This window comes from Macaca mulatta, chromosome 10 (genome assembly GCF_049350105.2).
Source record: "Macaca mulatta isolate MMU2019108-1 chromosome 10, T2T-MMU8v2.0, whole genome shotgun sequence".
Taxonomy (NCBI): domain Eukaryota; kingdom Metazoa; phylum Chordata; class Mammalia; order Primates; family Cercopithecidae; genus Macaca; species Macaca mulatta.
The window spans coordinates 58457386-58477638 of record NC_133415.1 but is presented as its reverse complement, the minus strand read 5'-3'; the positions used below and the strand labels follow the sequence as shown (position 1 = coordinate 58477638).

General features: G+C 40.4%; 2 protein-coding genes across 14 annotated transcripts in view; one reads left to right on the top strand and one right to left on the bottom strand.

The window, feature by feature from the left end:
* LOC114670419 (uncharacterized) overlaps nucleotides 1-2273 on the top strand; it is a 33488-nt gene extending 31215 nt beyond the window's left edge. Inside the window, exon 4 of the transcript XR_013399698.1 lies at nucleotides 2155-2273. The gene's annotated coding sequence lies outside the window, so the exon portion shown is untranslated. The remainder of the gene's footprint in view (nucleotides 1-2154) is intronic.
* The window catches only part of ZNF337 (zinc finger protein 337), a 38016-nt gene that overhangs the window by 3032 nt on the left and 14731 nt on the right, over nucleotides 1-20253 (bottom strand). For 3 of the 13 annotated variants that reach the window (XM_077951033.1, XM_077951034.1, XM_077951046.1), the window contains 3 exons: nucleotides 19341-19467; nucleotides 18910-19005; nucleotides 1215-1379 (listed from right to left, as the gene is read on the bottom strand). The exons of 1 other annotated variant lie outside the window; for it this stretch is intronic. In XM_077951033.1, the coding sequence (XP_077807159.1) occupies nucleotides 1215-1379; nucleotides 18910-19005; nucleotides 19341-19467 (388 nt within the window). Of the gene's footprint in view, nucleotides 1-1214; nucleotides 1380-2676; nucleotides 3299-18909; nucleotides 19006-19340; nucleotides 19468-20253 lie in introns of those variants that run through there. 9 more of the 13 variants (XM_077951036.1, XM_077951043.1, XM_077951037.1 and 6 more) reach the window with 4 other exon arrangements.

Genomic DNA, 20253 nt, shown 5'->3' with positions numbered 1-20253 from the left:
AAACAGACAAGAACACAACAAAAACAGAGAACTACAGGCCAATATCCCTGATGACGCTAAATGGAAAAATCCTCAACAAAATACTAGCAAACCCAATCCAGTAACACAGAAAAGATAATACACCATGACCAAATGAGATTTATCCCAGGTATGCAATCATGATTCAACATACACAAATCAATACTTGTGATACATCACATCAACAGAGTGAAGGACCAAAAGACACATGATCATCTCAACAGATACAGAAAAGGATTTGATATAATTCAAAATCCCATTATGATAAATACTTTTGTTTTTTTGAGACAGGGTCTCACTCTGTTGCCCAGGCTGGAGTACAGTGGCATGATCATGGTTCACTGCAGCCTCGACCTCCCAGGCTTACACGATCCTCTCACCTTAACTTCCCGAATAGCTGAACTCCAGGTGCCTGCCTGTAGTCAAGCCATAGGCGCCACTGCCTGGTTAATTTTTGTATTTTTTGTAGAGAGGGGATTTCGCCATGTTGTCCAGGAAAAGTACTCCAAAACTTGTCGGATATATGATTACATGAGCTTTCCTACATCATCTGTATAATTTCTAATTTTTCTGATCACTCAGATAATGAGAGTTAAGTTTGCTGATTCTGTAAAGTTACAGGGTAACTTACAATGGTGTTATTTTGGCACTACCCACATACACCCCATCTTCTCATACCTGCACTGAACCAGCTTTGTCATTCTGCCAGTAACCTCACTTATGAGTTAAATAAAATCCTAACATGTACTCCCATTACATTAAACATTCACACTTTCAGAAGTCAGTGGTAGACAAGAAGCCTTTTATTTTAATTAACTGACAGACAAATCAGCAAGCAATTAATATGGGGGCGAGAGAAGGGAGTTGATAATGGACTGAACATTAGCATCCCCCCTAAATTCATATGTTGATGCCTTAACCTCCAATGTGATGGTATTTGGAGGTGGAGTTGTTGGGAGATAAACAGGTTTAGTTGAGATCATGGGGTGACTATGAGAGGACACAGCAAGAAGGTGGCAGCCTGCGAGCCAGGATGGGGACCCTCACAATGAAGCAAAGGTGCCAGCACCTTCATCTTGGAATTCCCAGATTCTAGAACTGTAAGAAATAAATGTCTGTTGTTTAAGCCTCCCAGTCTATGATATTTTGTCATGTCTATGATATTTGAGATGACTAAGAAAGGAGTCTCTTCCCACCTATGCAAACTGAGGGAGTGGCACCGATCATAAATCCAAAAGCAGAGACCTCATACCCATGAAAACTCACACCGGCTCCAAATTTCTCAGTGGATGCCCCCACATTTTTTATGGGGTGGTGGGAAGCAAGGAATGGGAAAGAACTCCACAGTCTGTATGAACCTGCTTTTTTGGGAAACAACAGGACAAAGTCAACAACAATAACCATAAAAAAAAATCAACCTGCTAATTTTCTGACAGAGAGTATACTGTGTAATTCCACTTACAAGAAGTTCTAAGATAGGTGAAATTAAGGCATATTGAACAAAATCCAAATAGTGATTTTCTCTGGTGGATGTGGGGGCAGGAAATGACTGGAAAAAGGCATAAGAGTACTTCTGGGGTGAAAGTAATTGTTATGTGTTGTCATAGGGGTCCAGATTACATAAAGTTATGCATATGTCAAAGCTCACTGAATGTTACACTTAAGATTTATGCATCTTACATAAGTCCTAAGAAGAACCACAAAGAAACATTGTAATATTACTTATTGATATGCATGCTGAAGTGTTTATCAGTAAAGGATAATGATGTCTCCAATATTAAAGAGCATCAAAAGGAAGATGGACTTATGGATGGAGAGAGCAATGTACAGCTGGATAAGTAAGTGATAAAGAATATGGAGCACAGAGCTAAATGCTGACTGTAGGTGGTAGACTGACAGGTGTTCATTCTATAAGCCTTTCAACTTTTTAGTATCCACCAAAATATAATTGTTTAACATTTGCTTCACAAAAAAATGCTGGAAGAAAGAAAGTATTATAGGATGTAAACTCAAAATATACATGCCATGAAATAAGGAAAGTTAAATGAGCATTACAGTCACCAAAAAATCTTAAGAACTAATATTAACATTAAATGAAATAGATAATAATATAGTAACTATTATTATGTTTTACAGATGAAATATGATGACCAGGATTTGCTTCAAAATAATCCAGGAATGGGAGATGAGGGTGAAAGTACAGAGGACACAAGATTCCCTGTAAGCCAATAAAATTATAATAATTCTAACCTTGCATGTATTTAATAGTAGACTAAAATATATAAAGTAAGTCCTACAAAACTTAGTAGATATAGAACAATCCACTATGAATATAGAAGATGTAAAAACCATCTTTTCAAGTATTGGATAGTTCAAACTGCCCTCCCTAAAAAAAATCTGTAAAGACACAGAAGAGTTAAGCAACAACAACAAAAATCTTTATGTATAATTGGCCAAGCATGGTGGCTCACGTCTGTAATCCCAGCACTTTGGGAGGACGAGGCGGGTGGATCACCTGAGGTAAGGAGTTCAAAACCAGCCTGGCCAACATGATGAAACCCATCTCTAGTAAAAACACAAAAAAAATTAACCAGGGGTGGTGGTGAGCACATGTAATCCCAGCTACTCAGAAAGCTAAGACAAGAGAATTGCTTGAACCTGGGAGGCGGAGGTTCCAGGGAGCCAAGATCGCGTCACTGCACTCCAGTCTGGGTTACAAGAGTGAAACTCCGTCTCAAAACAAAACAAAACAAAACTTTATATCTTTAAATCTTTGTATCTTTATAAACTTGATCTACGAAGAGTTTCTTAAACAAGACATAAAAGAGACTTCTAAGTACTTGAGGAGAACTGCAGCTAAGTAAGGCTAAATCTGTCCACACATTCACTAAATAGGATATAAAGATCAATAGAAACAGATGACCCTGAAACTGACACAAAACAAGACAGAGAAAACTAAATTTATCGTTGTCATAAGCAGAAAACCTAACATCACTTTTTAGCAGTCTCCTGTGGTCCCACTGTGAGGAGTGAGGGAAGCCAGTAAAATAGCATGAAAAGAGAAGAGAGGAACACAGGGCCTAACTGTGAACTAAAACTGCTCCAAGAGAGAACAAGTCCACCCTAGAGGAAAGAATCATCATCATCATCGTCGTCGAGGCAAGAATCATCATCATCATCATCATGAGTCCTGATAATCATCATCATCATCATCATGAGTCCTGATCATCATCAACATCATCATGAGTCGTGATCATCATCATCATTATCATGAGTCCTGATCATCATCATCAAGTCCTGATCATCATCATCATCATCATGAGTCCCGATCATCATCATCATCCTGAGTCCTGATCATCATCATCATCATCATTATCATGAGTCCTGATCATCATCATGATCATCATCATCATGAGTCCTGATCATCATCATCATCATCATCATGAGTGCTGATCATCATCATCATCATCATCATGAGTCCTGATCATCATTATCATCATCATGAGTCCTGATCATCATCATCATCATCATCATGAGTCCTGATCACCATCATCATCATCATCATCATGAGCCCGGATCATCATCATCATCATCATGAGTCCTGATCATCATAATCATCATCATGAGTTCTGATCATCATCATCATCATCATGAGTCCTGATCATATTCATCATCATCATGAGTCCTGATAATTATCATCATCATCATCATGAGTGCTGATCATCATCATCATCATCATGAGTCCTGATCATCATTATCATCATCATGAGTCCTGATCATCATCATCATCATCATCATGAGTCCTGATCATCATCATCATCATCATCATCATGAGTCCGGATCATCATCATCATCATCATCTACATCATGAGTCCTGATCATCATAATCATCATCATGAGTCCTGATCATCATCATCATCATTATGAGTCCTGATCATCATCATCATGAGTCCTGATCATCATCATCATCATCATGAGTCCTGATCATCATCATCATCATCATCATGAGTCCCGATCATCATCATCATCATCATGAGTCCTGATCATCATCATCATCATCATCATCATCATCATCAGGAGTCCTGATCATCATCATCATCATCATCATGAGTCCTGATCATCATCATCATCATGAGTCCTGATGATCATCATCATGAGTCCTGATGATCATCATCATCATGAGTCCTGATCATCATCATCATGAGTCCTGATGATCATCATCATCATCAGTCCTGATCATCATTATCATCATCATGAGTCCTGATCATCATCATCATCATGAGTCCTGATCATCATCATGGGTCCTGATCATCATCATGAGTCCTGTTCATCATCATGAGTCCTGTTCATCATTATCATGAGTCCTCATCATCATCATGAGTCCTGATCATCATCATCATCATCATGAGTCCTGATCATCATCATCATCATGAGTCCTGATCATCATCATCATCATCATCATCATGAGTCCTGATCATCATCATCATCATGAGTCCTGATCACATTCATCATCATCATGAGACCTGATAATTATCATCATCATCATGAGTGCTGATCATCATCATCATCGAGTCCTGATCATCATTATCATCATCATGAGTCCTGATCATCATCATCATCATCATCATGAGGCCTGATCATCATCATCATCATCGAGTCCTGATCATCATCATCATCGAGTCCTGATCATCATCATCATGAGTCCTGATCATCATCATCATCATCATCATGAGTCCTGATCATCATCATCATCATGAGTCCTGATCATCATCATCATCATCATCCTCATGATCAGGACTCATGAGTCCTGATCATCATCATCATCATGAGTCCTGATCATCATCATCATGAGTCCTGACCATCATCATCATCATCAGTCCTGATCATCATCATCATGAGTCCTGATCATCATCATCATGAGTCCTGATCATCATCATCATGAGTCCTGATCATCATCATCATCATCATCATCATGAGTCTTGATCATCATCATCGAGTCCTGATCATCATCATCATCATGAGTTCTAATCAACATCATCATCATGAGTCCTGATCATCATCATCATCATCATCATCATGAGTCCTGATCATCATCATCATGATGAGTCCTGATCATCATCATCATCATGATGAGTCCTGATCATCATCATCATCATGAGTCCTGATCATCATCATCATCATCATGAGTCCTCATCATCATCATCATCATGAGTCCTGATCATCATCATCATCATCATGAGTCCTGATCATCATCATCATCATCATCATGAGTCCTGATCATCATCATCATCATGAGTCCTGATCATCATCATCATGAGTCCTGATGATCATCATCATCATCATCATGAGTCCTGATGATCATCATCATCATCATGAGTCCTGATCATCATCATCATCATGAGTCCTGATCATCATCATCATGAGTCCTAATCATCATCATCATCATCATGAGTCCTGATCATCATCATCATCATCATCATGAGTCCTGATCATCATCATCATCATCATGAGTCCTGATCATCATCATCATCATCATGAGTCTTGATCATATTCATCATCATCATGAGTCCTGATAATTATCATCATCATCATCATCATGAGTGCTGATCATCATCATCATCATCATCATGAGTCCTGATCATCATTATCATCATCATGAGTCCTGATCATCATCATCATCATCATCATGAGTCCAGATCACCATCATCATCATCATCATCATGAGTCCGGATCATCATCATCATCATCATGAGTCCTGATCATCATCATCATCATCATGAGTCCTGATCATCATCATCATCATCATGAGTCCTGATCATATTCATCATCATCATGAGTCCTGATAATTATCATCATCATCATCATGAGTGCTGATCATCATCATCATCATCATGAGTCCTGATCATCATTATCATCATCATGAGTCCTGATCATCATCATCATCATCATCATCATCATCATGAGTCCGGATCATCATCATCATCATCATCTACATCATGAGTCCTGATCACCATAATCATCATCATGAGTCCTGATCATCATCATCATCATCATGAGTCCTGATCATCATCATCATGAGTCCTGATCATCATCATCATCATCATGAGTCCTGATCATCATCATCATCATCATCATGAGTCCCGATCATCATCATCATCATGATCAGGACTCATGAGTCCTGATCATCATCATCATCATGAGTCCTGATCATCATCATCATCATCATCATCATCATCAGGAGTCCTGATCATCATCATCATCATCATCAGGAGTCCTGATCATCATCATCATCATCATCATGAGTCCTGATCATCATCATCATCATGAGTCCTGATGATCATCATCATCATGAGTCCTGATCATCATCATCATGAGTCCTGATGATGATCATCATCATCAGTCCTGATCATCATTATCATCATCATGAGTCCTGATCATCATCATCATCATCATCAGGAGTCCTGATCATCATCATCATCATCATCAGGAGTCCTGATCATCATCATCATCATCATCATGAGTCCTGATCATCATCATCATCATGAGTCCTGATCATCATCATCATCGAGTCCTGATGATCATCATCGAGTCCTGATCATCATCATCATCATCATGAGTCCTGATCATCATCATCATGAGTCCTGATCATCATCATGAGTCCTGATCATCATCATCATGAATCCTGATCATCATCATCATGAGTCCTGAACATCATCATCAGTCCTGATCATCATTATCATCATGAGTCCTGATCATCATCGAGTCCTGATCATCATCATCATCATCATGAGTCCTGATTATCATCATCATCATGAGTCCTGATCATCGTCATCATGAGTCCTGATGATCATCATCATCATCAGTCCTGATCATCATTATCATCATCATGAGTCCTGATCATCATCATCATCAGGAGTCCTGATCATCATCATCATCATGAGTCCTGATTATCATCATCATCATCATGAGTCCTGATCATCATCGAGTCCTCATCATCATCATGAGTCCTGATCATCATCATCATCATCATCATGAGTCCTGATCATCATCATCATTATCATGAGTCCTCATCATCATCATGAGTGCTGATCATCATCATCATCGAGTCCTGATCATCATTATCATCATCATGAGTCCTGATCATCATCATCATCATCATCATCATCATGAGGCCTGATCATCATCATCATCATCATGATCATTGAGTCCTGATCATCATCATCATCATCATGAGTCCTGATCATCATCATCATGAGTCCTGATCATCATCATCATCTTCATCATGAGTCCTGATCATCATCATCATCATCATGAGTCATGATCATCATCATCATCATCATCATCATGAGTCCCGATCATCATCATCATCCTCATGATCAGGACACATGAGTCCTGATCATCATGATCATCATGAGTCCTGATCATCATCATCATGAGTCCTGATCATCATCATCATCGAGTCCTGATCATCATCATCATCATCATCAGGAGTCCTGATCATCATCATCATCATCATCAGGAGTCCTGATCATCATCATCATCATCATCAGGAGTCCTGATCATCATCATCATCATCATCAGGAGTCCTGATCATCATCATCATCATCATCATGAGTCCTGATCATCATCATCATAATCATGAGTCCTGATCATCATCATCATGAGTCCTGATCATCATCATCAGTCCTAATCATCATTATCATCATGAGTCCTGATCATCATCATCATCGAGTCCTGATCATCATCATCATCATCATGAGTCCTGATCATCATCATGAGTCTTGATCATCATCATGAGTCCTCATCATCATCATCATCATGAGTCCTGATCATCATCATCATCATCATGAGTCCTGATCATATTCATCATCATCATGAGTCCTGATAATTATCATCATCATCATCAGGAGTCCTGATCATCATCATCATCATCATGAGTCCTGATCATCATCATCATCATCATGAGTCCTCATCATCATCATGAGTCCTGATCATCATCATCATCGAGTCCTGATCATCATCATCATCATGAGTCCTGATCATCATCATCATCATCATCGAGTCCTGATCATCATCATCATCATCATCATGAGTCCTGATCATCATCATCATGAGTCCTGATCATCATCATGAGTCCTGATCATCATCATCATCATGAGTCCTGATCATCATCGAGTCCTCATCATCATCATGAGTCCTGATCATCATCATCATGAGTCCTGATCATCATCATCATCATGAGTCCTGATCATCATCATCATCATCATGAGTATTGATCATCATCATCATCATGAGTCCTGATCATCATCATCATCATGAGTCCTGATCATCATCATCATCATCAGTCCTGATCATCATCATCATCCTCATGATCAGGACTCATGGTTCCTGATCATCATCATCATCATCATGAGTCCTGATCATCATCATCATCATCATCATCAGGAGTCCTGATCATCATCATCATCATCATCAGGAGTCCTGATCATCATCATCATCATCATCATGAGTCCTGATCATCATCATCATCATCATGAGTGCGGATCATCATCATCATCATCATCATCATCATGAGTCCTGATCATCATCATCATCCTCATGATCAGGACTCATGAGTCCTGATCATCATCATCATCATGAGTCCTGATCATCATCATCATCATCATGAGTCCTGATCATCATCATCATCATCATCACGAGTCCTGATCATCATCAAGAGTCCTGTTCATCATCATGATGAGTCCTGATCATCATCATCAGTCCTGATCATCATCATCGGGTCCTGATCATCATCATCATCGAGTCCTAATCATCATCATCGTCATCATGAGTCCTGATCATCATCATCATCATCATCATCATGAGTCCTGATCATCATCATCATCATCATCGAGTCCTGATGATCATCATCATCATCGAGTCCTGATCATCATCATCATCATCATGAGTCCTGATCATCATCATCATGAGTCCTGATTCTCATCATCATGAGTCCTGATCATCATCATCATGAATCCTGATCATCATCATCATGAGTCCTGATCATCATTATCATCATGAGTCCTGATCATCATTGAGTCCTGATCATCATCATCATCATCATGAGTCCTGATTATCATCATCATCATGAGTCCTGATCATCGTCATCATGAGTCCTGATGATGATCATCATCATCAGTCCTGATCATCATTATCATCATCATGAGTCCTGATCATCATCATCATCATGAGTCCTGATCATCGTCATCATCATCATGAGTCCTGATTATCATCATCATCATCATGAGTCCTGATCATCATCGAGTCCTCATCATCATCATGAGTCCTGATCATCATCATCATCATCATGAGTCCTGATCATCATCATCATCATGAGTCCTGATCATCATCATCATGAGTCCTGATCATCATCATCATCATGAGTCCTCATAATCATCATCATCATCATGAGTCCTGATCATCATCATCATCATCATGAGTCCTGATCATCATCATCATCATGAGTCCTGATCATCATTATCATCATCATGAGTCCTGATCATCATCATCATCATGAGTCCTGATCATCATCATCATCGAGTCCTGATGATCATCGAGTCCTGATCATCATCATCATCATCATGAGTCCTGATCATCATCATCATGAGTCCTGATCATCATCATGAGTCCTGATCATCATCATCATGAATCCTGATCATCATCATCATGAGTCCTGAACATCATCATCAGTCCTGATCATCATTATCATCATGAGTCCTGATCATCATCGAGTCCTGATCATCATCATCATCATCATGAGTCCTGATTATCATCATCATCATGAGTCCTGATCATCGTCATCATGAGTCCTGATGATCATCATCATCATCAGTCCTGATCATTATCATCATCATGAGTCCTGATCATCATCATCATCAGGAGTCCTGATCATCATCGTCATCATCATGAGTCCTGATTATCATCATCATCATCATGAGTCCTGATCATCATCGAGTCCTCATCATCATCATGAGTCCTGATCATCATCATCATCATCATCATGAGTCCTGATCATCATCATCATGAGTCCTGATCATCATCATCATTATCATGAGTCCTGATCATCATCATCATTATCATGAGTCCTGATCATCATCATCATCATGAGTCCTGATCATCATCATCATCATCATGAGTCCTCATAATTATCATCATCATCATCATGAGTCCTGATCATCATCATCGAGTCCTGATCATCATCATCATCATCATCATGAGTCCTGATCATCATCATCATCATCATGAGTCCTGATCATCATCATGAGTCCTGATCATCATCATAATCATCATCATGAGTCCTGATCATCATCATCATCATCATGAGTCCTGATAATTATCATCATCATCATCATCATGAGTCCGGATCATCATCATCATCATGAGTCCTGATCATCATCATCATCATCATCATCATCATGAGTCCTGTTCATCATCATGAGTCCTGTTCATCATTATCATGAGTCCTCATCATCATCATGAGTCCTGATCATCATCATCATCATCATGAGTCCTGATCATCATCATCATCATCATGAGTCCTGATCATCATCATCATCATCATCATCATGAGTCCTGATCATCATCATCATGAGTCCTGATCACATTCATCATCATCATGAGACCTGATAATTATCATCATCATCATGAGTGCTGATCATCATCATCATCGAGTCCTGATCATCATTATCATCATCATGAGTCCTGATCATCATCATCATCATCATCATGAGTCCTGATCATCATCATCATCATGAGTCCTGATCATCATCATCATGAGTCCTGATCATCATCATCATCATCATGAGTCCTGATCATCATCATGAGTCCTGATCATCATCATCATCATGAGTCCTGATCATCATCATCATGAGTCCTGAACATCATCATCAGTCCTGATCATCATTATCATCATGAGTCCTGATCATCATCATCAAGTCCTGATCATCATCATCATCATCATCATGAGTCCTGATTATCATCATCATCATGAGTCCTGATCATCGTCATCATGAGTCCTGATGATCATCATCATCATCAGTCCTGATCATCCTTATCATCATCATGAGTCCTGATCATCATCATCATCAGGAGTCCTGATCATCATCATCATCATCATCATGAGTCCTGATTATCATCATCATCATCATGAGTCCTGATCATCATCGAGTCCTCATCATCATCATGAGTCCTGATCATCATCATGAGTCCTGATCATCATCATCATCATCATCATGAGTCCTGATCATCATCATCATCATCATGAGTCTTGATCATAATCATCATCATGAGTCCTGATCATCATCGTCATCATCATCATGAGTCCTGATCATCATCATCATCATGAGTCCTGATCATAATCATCATGATCATGAGTCCTCATAATTATCATCATCATCATCATGAGTTCTGATCATCATCATCATCATCGAGTCCCGATCATCATCATCATCATCATGAGTCCCCATCATCATCATCATCATCATGAGTCCTGATCATCATCATCATGAGTCCTGATCATCATCATCATCATCAGTCCTGATCACCATCATCATCGAGTCCTGATCACCATCACCATCATCATCATCATGAGTCCTGATCATCATCATCATCATGAGTCGTGATCATCATCATCATCATCGAGTCCGGATCATCATCATCATGAGTCCTGATCATCATCATCATGAGTCCTGATCATCATCATCATCATGAGTCCCCATCATCATCATCATCATCATGAGTCCTGATCATCATCATCATCATGAGTCCTGATCACCATCATCATCATCGAGTCCTGATCACCATCACCATCATCATCATCATGAGTCCTGATCATCATCATCATCATGAGTCGTGATCATCATCATCATCATCGAGTCCTGATCATCATCATCATCATCATCATGAGTCCTGATCATCATCATCATCATCATGAGTCCTGATCATCATCATCATCATGAGTCCTGATCATCATCATCATCATCATCGAGTCCTGATCATCATCATCATCATGAGTCCTGATCATCATCATCATGAGTCCTCCTCATCATCATGAGTCCTGATCATCATCATCATCATGAATCCTGATCATCATCATCATGAGTCCTGAACATCATCATCAGTGCTGATCATCATTATCATCATGAGTCCTGATCATCGAGTCCTGATCATTATCATCATCATCATGAGTCCTGATCATCATCATCATGAGTCCTGATGATGATCATCATCATCAGTCCTGATCATCATTATCATCATCATGAGTCCTGATCATCGTCATCATCAGTCCTGATGATGATCATCATCATCAGTCCTGATCATCATTATCATCATCATGAGTCCTGATCATCATCATCATCAGGAGTCCTGATCATCATCATCATCATCATGAGTCCTGATTATCATCATCATCATCATGAGTCCTGATTATCATCATCATCATCATGAGTCCTGATCATCATCATGAGTCCTGATCATCATCATCATGAGTCCTGATCATCATCATCATCATCATCATGAGTCCTGATCATAATCATCATCATGAGTCCTGATCATCATCGTCATCATCATGAGTCCTGATCATCATCATCGAGTCCTGATCATAATCATCATCATCATGAGTCCTCATAATTATCATCATCATCATCATGAGTTCTGATCATCATCATCATCATCGAGTCCCGATCATCATCATCATCATCATGAGTCCCCATCATCATCATCATCATCATGAGTCCTGATCATCATCATCATCATGAGTCCTGATCACCATCATCATCATCATGAGTCCTGATCACCATCATCATCATCGAGTCCTGATCACCATCATCATCATCATGAGTCCTGATCATCATCATCATCATGAGTCCTGATCATCATCATCATCATCATGATGAGTCCTGATCATCATCATCGAGTCCTGATCATCATCATCATCATCATCATGAGTCCTGATCATCATCATCATCATCATGAGTCCTGATCATCATCATCATCATGAGTCCTGATCATCATCATCATCGAGTCCTGATCATCATCATCATGAGTCCTGATCATCATCATCGAGTCCTGATGATCATCATCATCATCGAGTCCTGATCATCATCATCATCATCATGAGTCCTGATCATCATCATCATGAGTCCTGATCATCATCATCATGAATCCTGATCATCATCATCATGAGTCCTGATCATCATTATCATCATGAGTCCTGATCATCATCGAGTCCTGATCATCATCATCATCATCATGAGTCCTGATTATCATCATCATCATGAGTCCTGATCATCGTCATCATGAGTCCTGATGATCATCATCATCAGTCCTGATCATCATTATCATGAGTCCTGATCATCATCATCATCATGAGTCCTGATCATCGTCATCATCATCATGAGTCCTGATTATCATCATCATCATCATGAGTCCTGATCATCATGGAGTCCTCATCATCATCATGAGTCCTGATCATCATCATCATGAGTCCTGATCATCATCATCATCATGAGTCCTGATCATCATCATCATGAGTCCTGATCATCATCATCATCATGAGTCCTCATAATTATCATCATCATCATGAGTCCTGATCATCATCATCATCATCATCAGGAGTCCTGATCATCATCATCATCATCATCAGGAGTCCTGATCATCATTATCATCATCATGAGTCCTGATCATCATCATCATCATGAGTCCTGATCATCATCATCATCATCATGAGTCCTGATCATCATCATCATCATGAGTCCTGATCATCATCATCATGAGTCCTGATCATCATCATCATCGAGTCCTGATGATCATCATCGAGTCCTGATCATCATCATCATCATCATGAGTCCTGATCATCATCATCATGAGTCCTGATCATCATCATGAGTCCTGATCATCATCATCATGAATCCTGATCATCATCATCATGAGTCCTGAACATCATCATCAGTCCTGATCATCATTATCATCATGAGTCCTGATCATCATCGAGTCCTGATCATCATCATCATCATCATGAGTCCTGATTATCATCATCATCATGAGTCCTGATCATCGTCATCATGAGTCCTGATGATCATCATCATCATCAGTCCTGATCATCATTATCATCATCATGAGTCCTGATCATCATCATCATCATCAGTCCTGATCATCATTATCATCATCATGAGTCCTGATCATCATCATCATCAGGAGTCCTGATCATCATCGTCATCATCATGAGTCCTGATTATCATCATCATCATCATGAGTCCTGATCATCATCGAGTCCTCATCATCATCATGAGTCCTGATCATCATCATCATCATCATCATGAGTCCTGATCATCATCATCATCATGAGTCCTGATCATCATCATCATTATCATGAGTCCTGATCATCATCATGAGTCCTGATCATCATCATCATCATGAGTCCTGATCATCATCATCATCATCATGAGTCCTCATAATTATCATCATCATCATCATGAGTCCTGATCATCATCATCGAGTCCTGATCATCATCATCATCATCATCATCATCATGAGTCCTGATCATCATCATCATCATCATGAGTCCTGATCATCATCATGAGTCCTGATCATCATCATAATCATGAGTCCTGATCATCATCATCATCATCATCATGAGTCCTGATAATTATCATCATCATCATCATCATGAGTCCGGATCATCATCATCATCATGAGTCCTGATCATCATCATCATCATCATCATCATCATGAGTCCTGATCATCATCATCATCATCATGAGTCCTGATATTCATCATCATCATCATCATCATCATGAGTCCTGATCATCATCATCATCATCATCATGAGTCCTGATCATCATCATCATCATCATCAGGAGTCCTGATCATCATCATCATCATCATCATGAATCCTGATTATCATCATCATCATGAGTCCTGATGATCATCATCATCATCATGAGTCCTGATCATCATCATCATCATCATGAGTCCTGATCATCATCATCATCATGGGTCCGGATCATCATCATCATCATGAGTGCTGATCATCATCATCATCATCATGAGTCCTGATCATCATCAAGAGTCCTGATCATCATCATCATTATGAGTCCTGATCATCATCAACAGTCCTGATCATCATCATCGAGTCCTGATCATCATCATCATCGAGTCCTGATCATGATCATCAACAGTCCTGATCATCATCATCGAGTCCTGATCATCATCATCATGAGTCCTGATCATCATCATCATCATGAGTCCTGTTCATCATCATCATCATGAGTCCTGATGATCATCATCATGAGTCCTGATCATCATCATCATCATGAGTCCTGATCATCATCATGAGTCCTGATCATCATCATCATCATGAGTCCTGATCATCATCATCATGAGTCCTGATCATCATCATCATGAGTCCTGATCATCATCATCGAGTCCTGATCATCATCATCATGAGTCCTGAACAGCATCATCATCAGTCCTGATCATCATTATCATCATGAGTCCTGATCATCATCATCATCGAGTCCTGATCATCATCATCATCATCATGAGTCCTGATCATCATCACATGAGTCTTGATCATCATCATGAGTCCTCATCATCATCATCATCATGATGAGTCCTGATCATCATCATCATGAGTCCTGATGATGATCATCATCAGTCCTGATCATCATTATCATCATCATGAGTCCTGATCATCATCATCATCAGGAGTCCTGATCATCATTATCATCATGAGTCCTGATTATCATCATCATCATGAGTCCTGATCATCATCATCATCATCATGAGGCCTGATCATCATCATCATGAGTCCTGATCATCATCATGAGTCCTCATCATCTTCATGAGTCCTGATCATCATCATCATCATCATGAGTCCTGATCATCATCATCATGAGTCCTGATCATCATCATCATCATGAGTCCTGATCATCATCATCATGAGTCCTGATCATCATCATGAGTCCTGATCATCATCATCATCATGAGTCCTGATCATCATCATGAGTCCTGATCATCATCATCATCATGAGTCCTGATTATCATCATCATCATCATGAGTCCTGATCATCATCATCATCATCATGAGTCCTGATCATCATCATTATCATGAGTCCTGATCATCATCATCATCATGAGTCCTGATCATCATCATGAGTCCTGATCATCATCATCATCGAGTCCTGATCATCATCATCATGAGTCCTGATCATCATGAGTACTGATCATCATCATCATCATCATCGAGTCCTGATCATCATCATCATGAGTCCTGATCATTATCATCATCATGAGTCCTGATCATCATCATCATGAGTTCTGATCATCATCATCATAATCATGAGTCCTGATGATCATCATCATGAGTCCTGATCATCATCATCATGAGTCCTGATCATCATCATCATGAGTCCTGATCATCATCATCATCATGAGTCCTGATCATCATCATCATCATCATCAGGAGTCCTGATCATCATCATCATCATCATCAGGAGTCCTGATCATCATCATCGAGTCCTGATAATCATCATCATCATCATGAGTCCTGATCATCATCATCATGAGTCCTGATCATCATCATCATCATGAGTCCTGATCATCATCATCATCATGAGTCCTGATCATCATCATCATGAGTTCTGATCATCATCATCATCAGTCCTGATCATCATTATCATCATGAGTCCTGATCATCATCATTATCATCATGAGTCCTGATCATCATCATCATCATCATGAGTCCTGATCATCATCATGAGTCATCATCATCATCATCATGAGTCCTGATCATCATCATCATCATCATCATCGAGTCCTGATCATCATCATCATCATGAGTCCTGATCATCATCATCATCATGAGTCCTGATCATCGTGATCATCATCATCATGAGTCCTGATCGTGATCATCATCATCATGAGTCCTGATCATCGTGATCATCATCATCATGAGTCCTGATCATCATCATCATCATGAGTCCTGATCATCATCATCATCGAGTCCTGATCATCATCATCATCATGAGTCCTGATCATCATCATCATCATGAGTCCTGATCATCGTGATCATCATCATCATGAGTCCTGATCGTGATCATCATCATCATGAGTCCTGATCATCGTGATCATCATCATCATGAGTCCTGATCATCATCATCATCATCATGAGTCCTGATCATCATCATCATCGAGTCCTGATCATCATCATCATCATGAGTCCTGATCATCATGAGTCCTGATCATCATCATCATCATCATCATCATCATCGAGTCCTGATCATCATCATCATCATCATGAGTCCTGATCATCATCATCATCATCATCATCATCATCATGAGTCCTGATGAACCACTGCAGTGACTACTGGGACTTAACAGGCTGCACAATTCTAGACCACAGCCCCACTCATGCAGTACTTCTGGGGGAAATGGGGGAAGGAGGAAGGTGAAGTGACCTCTGGCAACAGTAGTACTGCTTAAAACATTAAAAGACAAGGAAAAAAGCTATGGGAATTGAAGAAGCATAATGGACAGAGGTTTTAAGAAGCTAAAATAGAACTTAAACAAATTAAAAAAAAAAAAACCCCCATCAAAAAATGGGCAAAGGATATGAACAGACACTTCTCAAAAGAAGACATTTATGCAGCCAACAAACTTAGAAAAAATGCTCATCATCACTGGTCATTAGAGAAATGCAAATCAAAACCATAATGAGATACCATCTCATGCCAGTTAGAATGGCAATCATTAAAAAGTCAGGAAACAACAGGTGCTGGAGAGGATGTGGAGAAATAGGAACGCTTTTACACTGTCAGTGGGAGTGTAAATTAGTTCAACCATTGTGGAAGACAGTGTGGCGATTCCTCAAGGATCTAGAACTAGAAATATCATTTGACCCAGCAATCCCGTTACTGGGTATATACCCAAAGGATTATAAATCATTCTAGTATAAAGACACAGGCACATGTATGTTTATTGCAGCACTGTTCACAATAGCTAAGTATTGGAACTAACCCAAATGCCTATCAATGATAGACCAGATAAAGAAAATGTGGCACATATATACCATGGAATACTATGTGGCTATAAAAAAGGATGAGTTCATGTTCTTTGCAGGAACATGGATGAAACTGGAAACCATCTTTCTCAGCAGAGTCACACAAGAAGAGAAAAATCAAACACTGTATGTTCCCACTCATAAGTGGGAGTTGAACCATGAGAACACATGGACACAGGCATGGGAACATTATACACTGGGGAATGTTGGGGGTTGGGGGGCAGGGGGAGGGATAGCATTAGGAGAAATACCTAATGTAAATGATGAGTTGATGGGTGTAGCAAACCAATATGGCACATGTATACCTATGTAAGAAACCTGCATGTTGTGCACATGTACCCCAGAACTTAAATTAAAAAAAAAAAGAAAATCAGTATATAGAAGAATGAGATCCAAATTATGTCAAAAAATTTATATTTACTTATACGGAAAAATAAATAAAAAACAAAACAAAACAAAAAGAAGCTAACATAGGAATACCCTGACAGTATCAGGAAGGGGCGACAGACTTAGGCTTGCAGTCGGGCAGTCACGAGGAAAGTCACAAATGAGGAGACTGAGTGGGAGAAAGAAGCCTAGCAAGTAGGGGGAAAGGAGGCTTCCCGGGAGAAGGAGTCCAGGGGCCCCAAGAGAACCCCTCACTCAGCAAGGACTGAAAGGAAGGCAGGGCCAGGTGGTCTGAAGAGCAGCCAAGGAGGCCAGAACAGCTTCCAGGTCCCCTGGCCTCAGAGAAGCCTCCTCCCTCCTGAAAGGCTGAGTGCCTTGTGCTCTGTCTGCCCTGTCTATCCCCTCACCTGCACGGGGGCCTGGCCGGCATCTTCTCTCTTCTCCCCAGGGCGCTTCCCCTTGCTCTAGCCGCCTGATGAGTTCTGGTTTAGAATGGAGAATTCCTGCTCACAGGGAAAAAAACCATAAGGTGACTCCTGGTTGTAGGCTCCAGGGGCCATTTGCTGGAACCACCCAGGGCAGGAAGGGAGGGAGACTCAGAGGGGGAAGGCTCAGGAGGACCCTGTCTACCATGCTCAGAGTACAAACCCCCAGGGGGAGCCGCAGGGTGGGGAAAGAGGCCTGCAGGTGCCCAGTGGCAGTCAGTATGAAACTTTACCAAAGGTAGACCTTCCTCAGGGGAATAGAGAAAACAACATTCTTGTCTCTGAACCTAACCCTATGGCAACATCAGAGGCGCCACAGGTCAAATGTTAGGCTCGAGGGAAGCCACGCTTACCTAGTGAGACCAGGTGGCTGTAGTTCTCCAGTGTCACCTCCCTGTACAGGGCTCTCTGAGCAGGATTCAGCAGCCTCCATTCCTTCTGGGTGAAATCCACAGTGACATCCCCAAATGCCAAGAAAGCCTGTAACACAAAACCCAGGCATGCTCACCAGGGACAGTGTTGCACTCAGGCAGTTGGAGGATTCCAGGTTCTGCCACCTGTGCCTGGAGTTCCAAGACCTCCGTCTCTGCCTGGCCCCAGTATTTATGGTGCTAGGTAGTCTTAATGGGGCTTCCTAGAAGCACAGAGAGTTTCAACTGCGTGGAGCTTTAAACCTAGGCAGGGAGAAGAGGAAAACTCAAAAAATTAAGTAACAGTGTTTCCTACAAACATATGAACAGTAAATAACACATTACTAAAGTTTTACGGTACCCCGAGCCATGTTCTGAGTTAGATACTCCATGAATTTCTAAATGAGCAAGACACAGCTCTCATGGATCTTCTGATAAAATGACAACCCATCATTTGGGACCTGCGCTGGAAAATGTAAATCTCCACTGCAGGATCCCAGAATTCAGATCCAGGTTAGATCTGATTTCTACCAAAAATCCAGTGCTGTATAGGGCAGTCTGAGCACATCTGAATTAGTGGATGGAGCACTTTTGAAAGAGCCCTTCTCACAGTACATCTGTTCTGCAACTACGCACGTGACCAGTTTGGCATCTCTGTAGGTGCCTGATGAATTTAAATTCCATTTGTGGCCAGGCACGGTGGCTTGTGCCTGTAATCCCAGCACTCTGAGAGGCTGAGGCGGGCGGATGACTTGAGGTCAGGAGTTTGAGACCAGCCTGGCCAACACGGTGAAACCCTGTCTCTACTAAAAATATAAAAATTAGCCAGGTGTGGTGGTGCATGGCTGTAATCTCA